Genomic DNA, 18,816 nt, shown 5'->3' on the forward strand with positions numbered 1-18,816 from the left:
ATAAATAATTGATTTCATTGAATTTAGTAATGATTGTCTATTACTATAGAATATAATATTTTTTTGGAAAAAATAAAATAAAATTAGTTTTAATAAAAATACCAAAACATATATAATTATAGTAATTATGTTTTTGTATTACTAGATATAAATAGTTATATAAAAAATATTGTACAGTAAAAGATAATCAACTATTAATATGTTTTAAAAAAAAATAAAAATAAGTTTATTTTAATCTCAAATATAATACAGTAGTATAGTATTCGTGAAATATAATAATTAATATAACAACTATCAATATATCTAATTATTATAATAATAATATAAAGATCACACAAAAATCATTTGTAATTATCATTAAAAATAATTACTAATTATCATGACTAATAAAGAAACTGTGTTAATTACATTTTTCTCTTTAATTATATATAATTTAATATGAAATAATTTAATTACAAAAAATAATAATTAGTAATTATAATTATAATTTCAGATATTTATTATTAGACAATTTTTAAGTTTTTTTTGTATCTCATAATATTTTGTTAAGCTATATGCTATATGTTTTTATATAATATTTAATATATATTTGTTCATTTATAAAACAAATTCAAAAAATAACATTAAAAGTATCAAATTTTTAGGACAGACTATCGGAACCTGTGATTGGCATCTATTGCTATAATTTGTTTCCGATAACTAGTTATAAATTTTATCAATTTGTTTGTATAGATTGTGTTAACAATATGTTACTAATTATGAATTAATTTTTATATATTAATTTTTTTATACAGTTTAATAATTATAAGCAAAGTTGCAATATTTTAATTTCTAGTTCTGTTTAATAATTATTGCAATTATTAGTTTTAATAAGTTAAAAATAATATTAAAATAATACTTGTTTTAATTTATATTATTCTAAAATGTTTTTTTAATATTAATTAATTAATTATTTTATTTATTTTTTTCAAAAAAAACACTAAAATATCATTTGATTAACTAAAGTTAAGTAAACTTTAATAAATTACATGTAATTATTTAGAATTTATTATATCATAAAATTAGTACAATTTTTTAAACAATAATTAATGTATTTTTTAATAATAATTAATGTATTTTTTAAAATATTATAAAAATATGTAATTTTATTAGTATATATCAGATAGTCACAATAAATAGTGGCGGGACGAAATGTATCAAAGTTGTATAATTACTGTGACAAAAGTATTAATGCTAAAAATACAAGACTAATTTCTTAAAATTAATTGATTATATATCTTTATATTTTAAAATTTAAAGTTTTAAAATTATTTTATTTTTGACTAATAATAAGCATTTTTGTAAACGACATCCAAAATTTACTAATCAAATTTTTAAAATATAAATATTATTTACATGTTGTAATGATAAATTTCTAAGTTTTAATCAACCATTATAAAATAGTCGACTAAATGTTTCTTTTGAGAAATTTTCATAGATCAATTAGATTTAATTAAGTATTAAAAAACAAAAAATGCCTATAATATGACTATAATGTTAAGTGATAATTTACAAAAAAATAAAAGTTAAAAACCTAAATTTTAAGTGTCATCCAGTAAGTCATATATTCATCTTTCATAATAAATAAAAATGTAACTTATTAGTTTTCAATTAGTAAAAAATATATATAAACAAATTAAATACTTTTTGTTGCTAGCTGAATAAAGTTAAATATACTATAATTTTATACATATCTTTCAGTTTTAAAGTAAAATAAATAATTTTTTGAATGATTTGAAGCGTTTTGTGTTTATACATGAGGTTTATTAAAAAATTTATAAACAATTTCAAATTTAATTAAAAGATTCTGTGAAAAAATGTTAAAATTTTACTTACTGCAATATTTACAAAATAATTAATTATTAGTATGAAAATATTTAATCTTATAAATATTTTTACGTTAATATGCTTATATTGCAATAATCTAAAAATGAAAAACTTAAATTATGTTGTTTAAATAAAAAATAATATCAATAATTTTTTATCATATCATTATCTTAAAATGTAGTTTTAAAAACATTTTTAAATATTAGAAAGAGTTGGATTTTTAAAAATATTATTTATTGATCAGATAGCCCTACTATCGATCTAATAAAATATTGAATGATTTGTAATTTTTATTTTTTTTAAAACGACTAAAATTTAAAAAGTTAAGGTATTGTCAAAAATGACGGAATTTATTTTTTTTTTATAAAAGTTAGTAAAATCTTTAAAAATAAAATAATTTTTTTGTTCAATTTATAGTCCATTAATTGCCAGTTAAATTGTTGAAAATTATTTTACTTAATCATTTTTAGTTATTAAATAAATTAACTTTAAAATTAGTCATATGTCCCGCCATTATATATTGTGACTACCTGATATTTGGTTATAAATAAACTATTATTATTAATATCAAAAAATATAAGTTATTTAAATAAGATATAGAATACAATATCTAATAATACTGTATAGCATATACTGTATATATAATAATATTTATGTATATATTTATAAAGCAACTTATAAATTATAACTTAATTAATGTAATTAATAAGATTAATAACTATCATTATTTTTATAAATTATAATATTTTTTACTCATTAATTAAATTATATGTCATAAACAAGTGTTTTTAATGACAATTATTTGATCAAATAATATATAGTTCATATATAAAAACTTATTATATATATAATATGTTTAAATAAAATCTAAAATAAACCATATTATATTTATATAACTTTATATATATTTACTAATATTATTTATAAAATCAAATAGTTATACTAATAAAAATGAAACCAATCGATAAAATAATTGATAATTTATTTAAATTTGCTAAAAAATATTTAGTTTTTACACGAGAATTAAATGATTATGTTTCGAGACAACCGATTACTAACAAAACATTAATATCACTATTTGTGGCTAAATTTTTTTATCTACTACTACCGGTGCGATTCATAATAATACTATTACTGCCTAGTAATCCATATATTTGGTACTATCTGTGCCCATACGTACACTTATTTGGCAATGAACTGTTAGCCCATACATGGATTATAATAACAATAATGGTTGGCTGGACTATTGGTATGATATTACACTATCAGGACATAAATAATACTATACCGATGTTTCAATGGACTGATCTGATTAAACAAAATACAATAGATTATCCATTAAATAGATTAAATAAATTAAAATTTGCTAAACGACTTAATATATTAAACATAATTTTAGTTAAATATTTATATAAGCCGTCAATTATCATTACTACAGGCATTCATTCATTATTCAATCTAATAGCTTATATGGATAACACCGATAGCAAACACAATCAATCATTAATAATGTTAATTGTTTGGTGTATGACCATGGTTAATTTTTCTTATCAAGTATATAGTCTTCTATGGTTTTGTACAACATTTTGGATATCGATTACCTATTATTTGAAATTAAAATTTTTGGAAATTAACGTTAAAATTGCTAAAAGTATTAAAAGTGGTAAACTAGTAATATTAGAAAAAATTATCGATGAACACAAATATATTGAACATATGACCAGTGATTTTAATCATACATTTCAATATATTTTATTAATTATTTACTATATGTCTACACCTGGTTTTCAGGTCGTAGTCTATGGTGTCCATCGATCCGATACTACATTAATAAGTCGATTGTTTTATTTATTTTTATCGGTATTTATTTTTAGTGCTTTAATTTCGATGACAATTATGTGTACGACTGTCAGTGCGTCGGCACATAAGTCGTACACAAAATTGTTTGCATATTTTGTAAGCAATGTTTATTATCGCCGACAAAACACACGAATGGTATTAAAAGTTTCACAATTTATTGATAGACTATCGGGACCTGTGATTGGCATCTATTGCTATAATTTGTTTCCAATGACTAGTTATGAATTTTATCAATTTGTTTATATCGCTGGTATGAACTATATATTAATTATGGGTTTATTTTAATTTGTTTATTAATAAAAATAGTTACTAAAAATACTTGTTTAATAATATTGAATATTAGTATATATCTTATTACAATTAAATTACAAGTAATATATAATTTTTGTTATTAAAAAATGTATCATTATATGGTATTGTAACACATTGTAATGTACATAAAAATACAAAAAAATAATACAATTATGTAATAAAAAATTATTATTCTACATATTATATTTATATATGTTCATAATTAATATATTAATTAAAAAAAATATTTTTAACAAAAAGTTATAAACTATTAGTTATTATCAAATATTAATTTTTCTGAAAGTTAATTATACTATATCTTACATAAGCTAATCATAAAAAATAAAATATTCACTAAAATTTTGAATTTTATAATTTATTATACTTAGTATTACAAATATTTATAAATAATGAATTACTTTTTGGGAAATAAATAATTATTTCATTACAATTGGATTTTGACTAAACTTAACAATTTAGTTGTTTACCAATTTAATCAATGATTGTTTTATTAAAATAATCGAAACTTTCCGTTATTTTATCTGATTTTAATTTATAGATAAAATATGATAGAATTATTAATAAAACAATTATATACAGTTATATACATTGTATGTTATTTTATTATGTAAAAATTAAGTATATAAAAATAAGCAACTTTACAAATATCTTTTTATTATTATTCATATAAACTATTTATAATAATATTTGATTAATTATAATATATTTACTTAAATTAATCTAATGATTACAAAAAACTAAAAATGATGATTATTTTTTAATGTTAATTAATCAAAATTTTTAATTTTTGTAATATTTATAAATTTACTTTCCAACTATTTATAGCATTAAATATTATTTTTCAATTTTATTAGTCAATTAGAAATTTAAATTAGAAATTATAATAATAGTAATGTTTTACTTAAAGTAGTTTAACTATAATTTTTTTGTAATATAAATGTTATACTTAAATAAAATTAATGTTTAATACAAATAATGAAAATAAACTTTAATGTTATTAAATTATTATATTTTTAGACTAATATTATTATTTTATAATATTATCTAGTATTTAAACACAAATTTAGTAAAATATAAATTATCGTAAAAATATTTAAAATTTTATATTTTTTAAAAATTGTAAAATAGTCAATACAATATATTAATATAATTTATTATTAAACAGCACTTTATTTATTATTATTTTTTTGTTAAATTAAATCTAAATAAACAATAGTTTTGTCCCAAAAAAAATATCTTAATACTAATTAAAAAACAATATGAATGAAAAAATTTCTACAAAATTGGATAATTTATTTAATTTTAGTAAACAATATTTAGTTGTCACACACAGTACCAGTGATTATGTTTCGGGACAACCAATCAATAGAAATACATATTTAACAATAATTGTAACAAAATTTCTGTATATATTATTTCTTGTACGACATTTATCAATAATATTTCTATCATCAGATAATCCCTATATATGGTACTACCTGTGCCCATACGTCCATTTATTTGGCAATGAATTATTGGCCTATACCTGGCTTAATGTAATACTAATTGTTGGCTGTACTATAGGTATGATATTACACTATCAAGATATCAATAATAACATACCAATGTTTCAATGGACTAATTTAATCAAACAAAATACAATTAAGTATACATTAAATCGTTTAAATAAACAAAAATTTGCTAAAAGACACGATATATTGATTAAAATATTGATTAAATATTTATTTAAACCGTCGGTAATCATAACCGTAAGCTTTCATATAGTATTCAATATATCGATAATAGCTTTTATAGATAATAATGGGGGTAAACAACAATCGGTAATAATGTTGATATTTTGGTGTCTAAATATAATTAATTGGTGTTTACAAATATTTAGTCTATTATGGGTTGGGGCAACATTTTGGATAGCATTTACCTATTATTTGAAACTAAAATTTTTTGAATTTAATTCAAAAATTACTAAAAACTTAAGATATGGTAATCATCAACATATGCTACAAAAAGCTATCGCTGAACACAATTATGTTGAACACATAGCCGTTGATTTCAATCATACATTTTGCTATATTTTATTAGTCATCTACTATATGGCTACCCCTGGCTTTCAGGTCATACTCTATGGTGTCCATCGATCCGATACATCACCGATCGGTCGATTTTTTTTATCTATTTTTGACCGTATTTTGTTTTAGTGCAGTAATCATAATGACAATTATGTGTACAAAAGTCAGTTCATCGGCACATAAGTCGTATACAAAATTATTTTCATATTTTGCACGAAATGGTTATTCTAACCGACGAAACAATACACGAATGGCACTAAAATTTTCACAATTTATTGATAGACTATCGGGACCTGTGATTGGACTCTATTGTTATAATTTGTTTCCAATGACTAGTTATGAATTTTATCAATTTGTTTGTATCTCTGGTATAAACTATTTACTAATTATGAGTTTGATTTAAACTATTAAATTTTTTTAAGACTGTTTATAATAATTATGAGGCAATTTTGAGTTTAATCAATAATAATTGGAGTAATTGTTTAGTAGTAGAATAAGTATTAAAATATTTTTTTATAGTTATTTTGTTAGATTTATTTTTTTTTTATTAAGATTATATTAATTAGTTTATTACTACAAATATTTGTTAGATAAAGATAATTAAAATACATTATTATTTTTACTCTTACTCTATGGTGTCCATCGATCCGATACATCATTTATCGGTCGATTTTTTTTATTTATTTTCGACATATTTTTGTTTTAGTTGACTAAAAATATGGGTACAATTATGTATACAAAAATCAATTCATCGGCCCATAAGTCATATCAATTTGTGTTAACTATAAACTATAAACTAATTATGAGTCTATTTTTAATTATTAATTTTTATACAGTTTAATAATTATAAGTCAAGTTGTTTAGTCTATAATAATTTGATTAATTGTTTAGTTAAGAGTATAAGTACATGTATTAAAAAATATTATTTTTTTAGATTATAAATATTTTAATTTCTATTTCAGTATAATTATTGCAATTGTTAGAAATTAGTTTAATAAGTTAAAAATATATTATATATTGTTTGTATAATATTTGTTTAACAATATTATTTGTTTTTATTTATCTCATAGTAATAGTGTTTTTTTTATTAATTACTAATTTAGAATTTATTATATCATAAAATTATTATTATTATTATTAATATGAAAATATAATTTATTTAAATAAATTATAATTTAGATATTAAATACAATATCTAATAATATATTGTAGACAATTTATAAATTATAACTTAATAAATGTAATTAATAAGATTAATAGCTATCATTATTTTTTTAAAGAACAATAACATATTTTTATAAATTATAATATTTTTTTCTCATTAATTAAATTATATGTCATAAACATGTGTTATTAATAGTCATTGGTTTTTATCAGATAACATATTGTTTATAATAAAAAATTATTGTATATAGAAAAATGTTTAAATAAAATCTAAAATAAACAATATTATATATATATTATATTGAATATATGTTTACTAATATTATATTTATAAAATCAAATACATGCTTAGTAGTTATGCTAATAAAAATGAAACCAATTGATAAAATAATTGATAATTTATTTAAATTTGCTAAAAAATATTTAGTTTTAACACGTGAATTGAATGATTATGTTTTGAGACAACCGATTACTAACAAGACATTAATATCACTATTTGTGGCTAAATATTTTTATCTACTATTAGCCATAAGATTTATAATAATACTATTACTGCCTAATAATCCATATATTTGGTACTACCTGTGCCCTTATGTCCACTTATTTGGCAATGAACTGTTGGCCCACACATGGATTATAATAGTAATAATAGTTGGCTGGACTCTAGGTATGATATTTCATTGTCTGGATTATCAAAATAATATACCGATATTTCAATGGACTGAACTGATCAAACAAAATACAATACTGTATCCATTAAATAGTGGAAATAAATTTAAATTTGCTAAACGGTTCAATATATTAAACATAATTTTAGTTAAATATTTATTTAAGCCGTCAATTATCATAACTTTTGGCTTTCATTCATTATTCAATGTAATAGCTTATATGGATAACAATAGCAAATACACTCAATCATTAATAATGTTAATTGTTTGGTGTATGAATATGGTTAATGTTTGTTATCAAATATATAGTCTATTATGGTTTGGTTCAACATTTTGTATATCGATTAGCTATTATTTGAAACTAAAATTTTTAGAAATTAATATTAAAATTGCTAAAAGTATTAAAACTGATGACAAAATAGCACTAAGAAAAGCTATCGATGAACACAAATATATTGAACATATGACCCGTGATTTTAATCATACATTTCAATATATTTTATTAGTCATCTACTATATGGCTACACCTTGTTTTCAGGTTATAGTCTATGGTGTCCATCAATCCGATACTACATTAATCGGTCGATTGTTTTATTTATTTTTATCGGCATTTTGTTTTAGTGCTATAATTTCGATGACAATTATGTGTACAAATGTCAGCTCATCAGCACATAAGTCGTACAGAAAATTGTTTGCATATTTTGCACGCAATCGTTATTATTATCACCGAAACAATACACGAATGGCATTAAAAATATCACAATTTATTGATAGACTATCGGGACCTGTGATTGGCATCTATTGCTATAATTTGTTTCCAATGACTAGTTATGAATTTTATCAATTTGTTTGTATTGCTGGTGCAAACTATATATTAATTATGAGTTTGATTTAAACTATTAATTTTTTAAGATTGTTTACAATAATTATGAGACAATTTTTGTTTAGTCAATAATAATTTGGTTAATTGTTTAATAGTAGTATAAGTATTAAAATATTTATGTTAGAAATATCTTTTAATCTTTAAGATTATTTTAATTTGTTTATTAATAAAAATATATTTTAAAAATACTTGTTTTATAAATATTTATATAACTAAATAATTTTTTTCAAATTAGTTTTTTGCAAGATTATTTCGATAAAATCAGCTAAAAAACCAGTTGAGAATGCTAGAAAGCATTACCCAAAAAAGATATTTTAATTGTATAAATTTAGTATTATATCATATTATAACCAAAATATTCATTGTTTATAATAATTAGTCTCTATTAATAATATAACTAAAATAATTTTTTTTTTAAATAAAATAAGCAATCATAGTTATTTTGAGTTATATTATATTTATCTTATACTATACATAATTATTTCTAATTTCAATTATAGTTTTTTATTATTGATAAATGTTTCATTATATGGGATTATAACATATTGTACATTAAATTACAGTTAAGTAGTAAAAAATAATTATTCTAAATATACTAAATAAAAATTACTTTTAATAAAAACGTCAAAAAAATATTATTTATTATCTTATTTTTCTGAAAGTTAATTATACTATAACTTACATTAGATAATCATAAAAAATAATATATTTTTGTAAAATTTAGAATATTACGATTTATTAAATTTACTAAATATTTATAATTAATGAATTGTTTTTTTCTGAAATATAATATATTATTATTTCATTACAATTGTATTTTGACTAAACTTAAAAAATTAATTTGTTTATAAATTTACTCAATGGTTGTTATAATAAAATTTTCGAAACTTTACGATAATTTTCTGATAACACATTTTTCAGTATAACTTTATAAACTATTTATAATAATTTTTGATTAATGATAATATATTTACTTAGATAATTAAATGATTGCATAACTAAAATTAATGGTTATTTTTTAATGATAATTAATCAAAATTTTGAAAATTTTTGTAATTTTTATACATTTATTTTCCATTTATTATAGCAATAAATTTTATTTTACAATTTTATTAGTCAATTTAATAAGTTTTACTTCAATTAGTTCAACTATAATTTATGATATATTATACATAAATAAAATTAATGTTTCAATACAAATAGTGAAAATAAACTGTAATATTATTATTTTATTATATTTTAAGGCTAGTGTTTTAGTTTTATAATTTTATCTAATATTTAAAAATAACTTTTAATAATATATAAATTGTTATAAAAAATATATTTTTAATTTTTATATCACTTTTAAAATTGTGCAATAGTCAATACAATATATTATTTTAATAATAAACAGCACTTTATTTATTTATATTTTTGTATTAAATATAATATATAGTAGTTTTATCAACAAAATAAAACTTAACACTAAGTAAAAAACATTATGAATGAAATAATATCTAAAAAATTGGATAATATATTTAATTTTGGTAAACGATATTTAGTTGTCACACGTAGTACCAGTGATTATGTTTCGGGACAACCTATCAATAAAAATATATATTTAAAAATATTTTTGTCAAAATTTATTTATCTATTACTACCATTAAGATATATACTTATTGTATTATTCACTAATAGTTCAAATACTTGGTACTACCTGTGCCCTTATGTGCACTTATTTGGCAATGAATTGCTGGCCCATACCTGGATAATAGTCATAATAATAGATGCCTGGACTATAGGTATGATATTACAATATCAGGATATCTATAATAATATACCTATATTTCGATGGACTCAATTGATTAAACAAAATACAATACAATATCCGTTAAATAGTCTGAATAAACATAGATTTGCTAAACGTTTAAATCTATTAAATATACTATTAATTCAATATTTATTCAAACCGTCGGTTATTATAACAGTTAGCTTTCATACGCTTTTCAATGTAATTGCATTCATGGATAGCAATGGCAAACAACAACAATCACTAATAATGTTAATATTTTGGTTTATGACCATGGTCAATATGTGTTTACAAATATTTAGTATACTATGGTTTACTACAACATTTTGGATGGCATTTACCTATTATTTGAAATTGAAATTCATAGAAATTAATGATAAAATTTCAAAAAGTATTAGTAGTGGTAATAATTTATTACTAGAGAAAGCTATTGTTGAACATAAATATGTTGAACACATAACCAATGATTTCAATGAAACATTTAAATATATTTTGTTTGTACTCTACTATATGGCTACACCTGGCTTTCAGGTCATACTCTATGGTGTCCATCGATCCGATACATCACTGTTCGGTCGTTTATTTTACTTATTTTTGACAATATTTTGTTTTAGTGCCGAAATTATGGTTACAATTATGTGCACAAAAGTTAGCGCATCGTCTCATAAATCTTATAAACAAATATTTTCATATTTTGCACGCAATGATTATCACCGAAATAAGACTATAATGTTAAAAGTATCACAATTTTTGGATAGACTATCGGGACCTGTGATTGGCATCTATTGCTATAATTTGTTTCCAATGACTAGTTATGAATTTTATCAATTTGTTTATATCGCTGGTATTAACTATATATTACTTATGGGATTTTTTTAATCTGTCAATTATCCATATAAATCAATTTAAATACAAATACTTTATATTTTATAAATAGAAATAAATTTCTAAATCATTTATTTGCATAATTTTACAAACATTTTATTTTTGATTGTTGATGTAATTAATTATTATGCTTATGATAAATGTTAATAAAATGTTTTTAATTAGTAATAAAAAAAATAAATTAGATTTAAAAAATAAAACTATTATAAAATAAATTTATAATGTGTGTCCAATTTCTACATTAGTTTTTAATGACATTTTTATATTTTACATGTTTAATAATAAAAAACTATTTTAATTTTAAAGATAGCAAAAAAATTATATTTAGCATTACATAATTTTTTTTAAATAAAATAAATAATATAATATCATAATTTAATTACAGTTGCGTTTTTACTTAACTTACTATTAGTTTGTTTATCAATTGATTCACTTATTGTGTCCACTATTGAGTCGGACTCTGATCTATACTGAGGTTTACAACACAACAACAGTCGGCCATAAAATTTCTGAAACTTTTCAGGATTTTCCTGATAACACTTATTCAGTGCAATAATGACAACACAGGAGCTTATAAGGCCGGCTCCAGCTATTGATGTCCATTCGACCGGTTCGTAAAATATGGTAACTTCCCATATAAATGACAGTACAATATTGAAACTTCTGGTCACTGATATAGGACCGGCCGACTCGTACTTGAGTGCCAACGTTAGGAACAGTTGGTTGAATACACCGGCAATACCGATGGCCAATAGTAGTAGCCAAGTGGTCAAACCATAGGGTAGAATCCAACGATCGATAAACGGTAAGAGTACGCTACCGATAACCACTGTTACCATTGAATACCACATGACTATTACGGGTACTGGTGTTGACCGTAGTTTACGCAAGTTTATCAACGAGTAGCCACTTGTGACGGCACCAGTTATGGACAGTATGATACCAGTCATACGGTTTGGGTATATATCAACTGCATTGCTATCATCATTAGTCTCACCAAACAGGAACACCGGTTTCGATATGATAAACACACCGACAATGGTTAAGATACCGGTCAGGGCCTGTACTATAGTTACCTTTTCTTTTAGTAATATATAGGCAAATATTGTTACAAACAATGGTGACGACAGATAGATAGTAGAGGCATCGGTTAGTGGCATCAACCGATAGGCCATATAAAGTGTTATCATCGATATCGTACCCGATAGACACCGTAGACCTAGATCTAGACGATGACCGACGATACCGAAAAATGGATGTTTTTTATGGACTGTTAGTATGAAATACGGTACAAATTGTATGACACATCTATTAGTAAAATACAATTTGTTTTAATTATAAAAATTGATATTAAAATAATTAGTTTTATTTATAATTAATTACCTGAACACTAGTATCTCAATTGAATGTAATTCAGTCAATAGTTTGACAATAAGTGAGGCCAACGAAAACATTGTAACACCTATTGAATGATTTAATTTTCAATTAATAAAACAAAATTATTATTATTATTATTAAATTGCTTTTCGTTATTATTAAAAAACTATTTGTTTGTTAAATTACCAAACAATGCGCTAAACAATCCAAACGCCGGTATGTGTTCGGGCAGTGCCACCAGTTTGGCGACCATACCATTGACTGGCGATTTGTTATGTCCGGGTGTCGTCGATGATGATGGTTGTGTAGTAGGTATGAGCCCATTGTCCACTTGTATTGATATATTATTATTATTATCTGTTGTTGTTTTTGTGTTTGACTTAGTTATGTCATCCACTAATATGTTTGTCACTATTTTCATCTAACTTTGTATATATATATATTATATCTAAAACTATATTTTATTTTGATTTAAAAATATTATTTAGACTGCAATATCTAATTATGATATAATAATTTATAAATAGTTAGCATGCTCCTTTTATACCAATAGATAATTGATTATTATTATTTTTAATTATTATTATTTTAACGACTAGATTATTAACTAACCGCATTTGATAAATATAATAATTTAGATTCATTGATCAGATAAAATAATAATAAATTTTATTAATTTATTAAAAAATATAGTCAATCGCAATGTAGCAATAATTAAGCTGAAAAGTTATATTTTTAATAAAAAAAAATAATATCATAAAACTATATGATAATTGATAGATTATTTTTTATTATGATTATAATAATTAAATTGATAATAATTTTTTCTTATCATAAATATATCTGTTATAAAATATTTATTTTACTTTTATATTTATAATTAATGTGATAATAAAATGTTCAATTTCAAATTAGATATAATTTAATTTAGTTTTTACTGTATATACATGTCATAATATTTTTTATAGATGTTATATAATGTATAATTGTTTTTTTTTTTAAAAATTATTTTAGTATCTTATAATTTATAAATCAACAATTTAATTTTTGTTATCTATCCATAATTAACTTTAGACACACAGTAAGTTTGCTTAAAGATAATTATTTTATTATTACATTATATTATGATGTTTTTTAAAAAAATGCATTTTATTGTTACTATAATAAATTGCTTAGTGTTAGCATTTATTAAAAAATAACATAATATAATGTAATAGATAGTTTATCAGTTTATCAAATTTCATAATAATAATAATTATATAATAATCTTTTTATTTTAAAAATACCAAATATTACTTTCACGCAACTTATGTGTGATATTTATCAATAGTTTATAAATTTTAGTTTTGTAATATACAAAAAAGTATTACTTTATATATATATATATTGTATATTAACAATAAAACTTTTATAATGTATTTACCAAAATTTATGTATTTATTATTTAATTATAATATATATTAATATAATATAGATATAATATTTATATATATATATACATACAGTATATTTAAGTTATTAAAAGATTTTTATTTAAATTATAAAATATTATCAAAAAATATATTGTCTATATTTATTCAATATTCTTTGGTTAAGATTTTCTGTAAAGTTATTATTAAAATTTTGACAAAAATTTAACTCAACTAATTAATTTAATTCAATATTATTATTAATAATAATTAATTTAAAATGTTAGACTTTATTAAAAATTATAAAATAAATACCAAACAAAAATTATTTAATGTTGTTGTTATTGTTGTGTAATATATGACAAAATAAAATCACTATATAGTTTAAATTAAAAATTTTAGTATATTTAATTTGTTTGAAATATAATTTAATTTTTTTTCTTTAAATAATTTAATATTATTTAATTAACTATTTTATTGGATTTATATACTACAATATATATTTTTTAATTAATCAATGAATATTGTTTATAAAAAAACTAAGCTATATATATATATTAAATTGCATATATATATAGTATTAAATGATAACTACTAGTGTAATCCTGTTTAATAAAAATTACAATTTTAGATAATTGATCATGCAGACACCATGTTTCTAACATGCAATAACTATTAGTACAATATTGGGGTCTAACTTATATTAGATTAATTGTAATAGTAATTCAATAATATTAAGATAACATATTGTAATATTAGTGACGCAAATCTATGAGTTCAATGTTAAGACAACCAAAATAAATGATAACTTAATTATATACCGTATATACTATTGAATATAATATAAATAGCATTTTATAGGATATACCATATTTATATATATATATATAAAAAACTTATAACCTTTAGTTTCCTTAAACAGTGAAATACACTGTAGTTTTAGATACAGACATATAGTTAATATAACTGCAGTGAGAAAAAGTGCCAAAAAAATAAACAAATTATTATTTATGAATTAAAATAATTACAATATATTGTAATACATTGTTTATAAATATCTAATCAAATAATTAAATAAAAAAGTAATTATTTAGTATGCATGCACTTAAAACAAAATTATTATAATTATTATTATGTTAAATAATCCCATTAAAATACAATTAAACAAAAAATGATATTTAAATTCACAATACTGTACTATAATATATACAAATAGCAAAATATTTTATTTCAAACATTAATAGTATAAATAAATTTCATGTAATCTGTTATTTTATTTAATAACAATTATATTAATATTAATAATTATATTAATGTTTTTACAAATAATGTAATAAATAAATAAATAAAATAGAAAATTAATAAACTTTATAAAAAAAATATTTTAGCATAAATATTAACTTAACAAATAATATGATAATTTATAAATTTATTTTAAAAAATTTATTTTATTAATTGTAAATTATAATAAAAATTTATTAAATGTATATTTAAAAAATATTTTTTTAAATCTAAACATAATAATTGCAATGTTTAATTTATCAATTATGATAATATTATTTCTACTAATCCAGGTACAATGTTACATCTATTTAATATATTAATCTCTGCAATTTAATAACTGATACTGCTTAAAAATAAAACAAATAATTTTTTTGTTTATATTTATTAATTATAATAAATTAAACAAAATTTACACTATTGAAGCAAAAAAAATTATTGATTAATTATATTTTATTCTATATTAATTTATTTATTTTAATAGCATTTTATATTAATTAAAAATTTATTTAAAAATTTAAAAATTAATTATATAAAATTTTATTTACGCCTAACCTTATAGGTTATAGACATATATATTATGCAAGTTTTATTAAGCTAGTTAGTTTATTAGTACTAACAAATAATTTTAGCATGCCAAAGTTACCATAGTGTTGCCAACTAGTAAAAAAATAGTGTCCATCAATAAAATTTATTGATAAATAATTTATATAGGGTTAGGTATTTGGTATACTAGAGTACAGGTACCACTAGACAGGTATATATATAAATAAGCCAAACAAACAAATATTACAGAAAACATATATACAGTTTAGCCAATTCATTAAAGTTAGCAAACTTTTAAAATAAAAAATTAATTTTATTTTTTATATGTATATTAAATAATAGTATTATTGAGACAATTCCTGCTTATATAGAGTTAGCTAATAATAAATGTCGACTATAAATAATGTTGAAAATGATACTAAGATAGCAATACCTAATGATTATGATCATAATACTGATGATGATAATTATGATGAGGACATACCTATCAGCAAATGGAAGTCAATACCGGAGCGCATACCAGCGTTTGGGCTCTTGTGTGCCTTATTTGGTAAATAAATAAATATTTATTCAATTTGTATTAATAATAATTTTTAATATTAAACAAAATTTACTTTTCATTTTTTTTTAGGTGAAACCATGTTTTCGTTGGCCTCGCTTATAGTCAAATTGGTAACAGATCTGCACTCGGTTGAGATACTGGTGTTTAGGTGGGTGCTAAATATACTTAATTATATATAATTTATATTTTTTAATGACTATATTAAATTCTAGTAAAAATTTTATAGATAAATTTAGCAAGCTTATTTATAACATTTTGATTTAATTTGTTTGAATTGTGCATTGAATAGAGTATTAGTAATAATTACAAACAATTAATAATAATTTTTAAATAACTGATTGTTTTCTTTATTGCTAATGCTTTAGTTAATTGTATTGAATTATTATTATTTTCAACAACAAAAAAACAGTGTTATAAACGCATTAATCTTAATATTTTATATATAATATATATTGTAATTTAAATAAATAAAATTACAGGTATTTTATTTAAATAGTTGATATTAAATTAAATTTATTTTTTATTTTTAAAAAATAATTATTATTTTAGATGTATAGTACAGTTTGTACCGTATTTCATCATAACATTGATCAAACGTTATCCATTTTTTGGACTACCCGGCCAACGTATACAACTAGTTTTGAGATGCATATCGGGAACAATAAACTCGATTGTCCTGTATATGGCCTATCGATTTATGCCGCTATCCGATGCCACTTCCATATCCCTGTCGTCGCCAGTGTTTGTCACCATATTTGCCTATTTTATACTCAAAGAACGTATCACTAAAGTCCAGATACTGACCGGTATTATCACACTGGCCGGTGTGTTCATCATATCGGAACCGGCCTTTATATTCGGTACGGACACTGCTGAGGAACTGTCGTATCCGAATCGTATATGGGGTATAGTACTGGCACTGGTATCAGCCGTAACCAGTGCCTACTCGTTGATAACTTTACGCCAGTTGCGTACAACACCCGTACCGTTGATGGTTATGTGGTATTCGTTGACGATTATAGTGGCCGGCAGTGCTATACTACCGGCCATCGACCACTGGACACTACCGAAACAATGGCATACTTGGCTACTGTTGTTGGCCGTAGGTGTGGCCGGTTTTTTCTATCAATTTTTTCAAGCAATATCCGTACAGTACGAAACTCCTGGACCGATATCTGTGACGCGTAGCATACAAATCGTACTGTCCTTTCTCTGGGAAGTCCTAATATTTGCCGAATCCCTAGACTTAGCATCGATTATCGGTGCCGTATTGATCACCGTATCGGTACTTATCGTAGCTTTCAATAAGATATACAATGAAAACCCTGAAAAATATGGTAAACTGTTTTGCAATGTCTGTGCTGTCGGTGGCGGTGGCAATACTGGCAACAATAGTAACAGTTTGGATATCAGTACCATTGACTATACTATTGGTTCAATGAAAACTGATAGTAATAATGATAATAATAATAATTTTGATAGAAAAATGAGCAAGCCCAAATTAGTATTGAATGTCGATAGACGCAAAATGAGTATATGGGAGGGCAATACATTTGATGGTCAATGGACACCATATGTTATTGAATTTTAAAACTATGGTTTTTTAAAAAAATAATAATAATTAATTATCATTTTATAATAATTGTCTAAAAAAAATATTGTAATTGTAAATATATTTTTTTTGTTTACAAAATTTCTCATACATATTATTTCTCATATATATTATATAATATTGTAAATAGTATACTGATTTTTGGAAATAATAAAATTTAATATATTTTAGTAAAAAATACATAATTATTGCTGTATTGCTGCTAAATGTTTGTGTTAATAATACAGTATTAATATCATAATTATTAGATACAAAATTATTTTTTAAAAAAATCATATATTATTATTATTTATTATAAAATTGAGTACAAATAATTTTTTATGTCATAATAATAGTTAACCAATAGTTTATTATATAGATAATATATTATATTTATACTCTACAATAGGGGTATGAATATCATTGTTACTAATAATAACTTATTATCATCAATAATTTAATAATGTTATTAAAAAAATGTGATTGGTTAAATTATTTATAATTGAAGGAGTGGTGGCTTATGTACGCAATATATGTACGCAAATAATTTATATATT

The 18,816-nt window shown here is 21.1% G+C and overlaps 2 protein-coding genes across 2 annotated transcripts; one reads left to right on the forward strand and one right to left on the reverse strand.

Moving 5' to 3' along the window:
- Window positions 1-11,483: 11,483 nt before the first annotated feature.
- On the reverse strand, window positions 11,484-13,291 carry LOC128963708 (solute carrier family 35 member G1-like). Its single transcript, XM_054310221.1, has 4 exons — window positions 13,057-13,291; window positions 12,877-12,955; window positions 11,900-12,801; window positions 11,484-11,488 (listed from the first exon to the last, which is right to left on the reverse strand). Exons 1-4 carry the CDS (start codon window positions 13,289-13,291, stop codon window positions 11,484-11,486), a joined length of 1,221 nt encoding a protein of 406 aa, XP_054166196.1.
- A 3,202-nt stretch (window positions 13,292-16,493) lies between these two features.
- Window positions 16,494-18,259, forward strand: LOC128963709 (solute carrier family 35 member G1-like). Its single transcript, XM_054310222.1, has 3 exons — window positions 16,494-16,656; window positions 16,738-16,816; window positions 17,218-18,259. Exons 1-3 carry the CDS (start codon window positions 16,494-16,496, stop codon window positions 18,257-18,259), a joined length of 1,284 nt encoding a protein of 427 aa, XP_054166197.1.
- The last annotated feature ends 557 nt before the right edge of the window (window positions 18,260-18,816 follow it).

This window comes from Oppia nitens, unplaced genomic scaffold (genome assembly GCF_028296485.1).
Source record: "Oppia nitens isolate AA-2021 unplaced genomic scaffold, nextdenovo-longstitch-racon4-pilon3 scaffold7_pilon_pilon_pilon, whole genome shotgun sequence".
NCBI classification, from domain to species: Eukaryota; Metazoa; Arthropoda; class Arachnida; order Sarcoptiformes; family Oppiidae; genus Oppia; species Oppia nitens.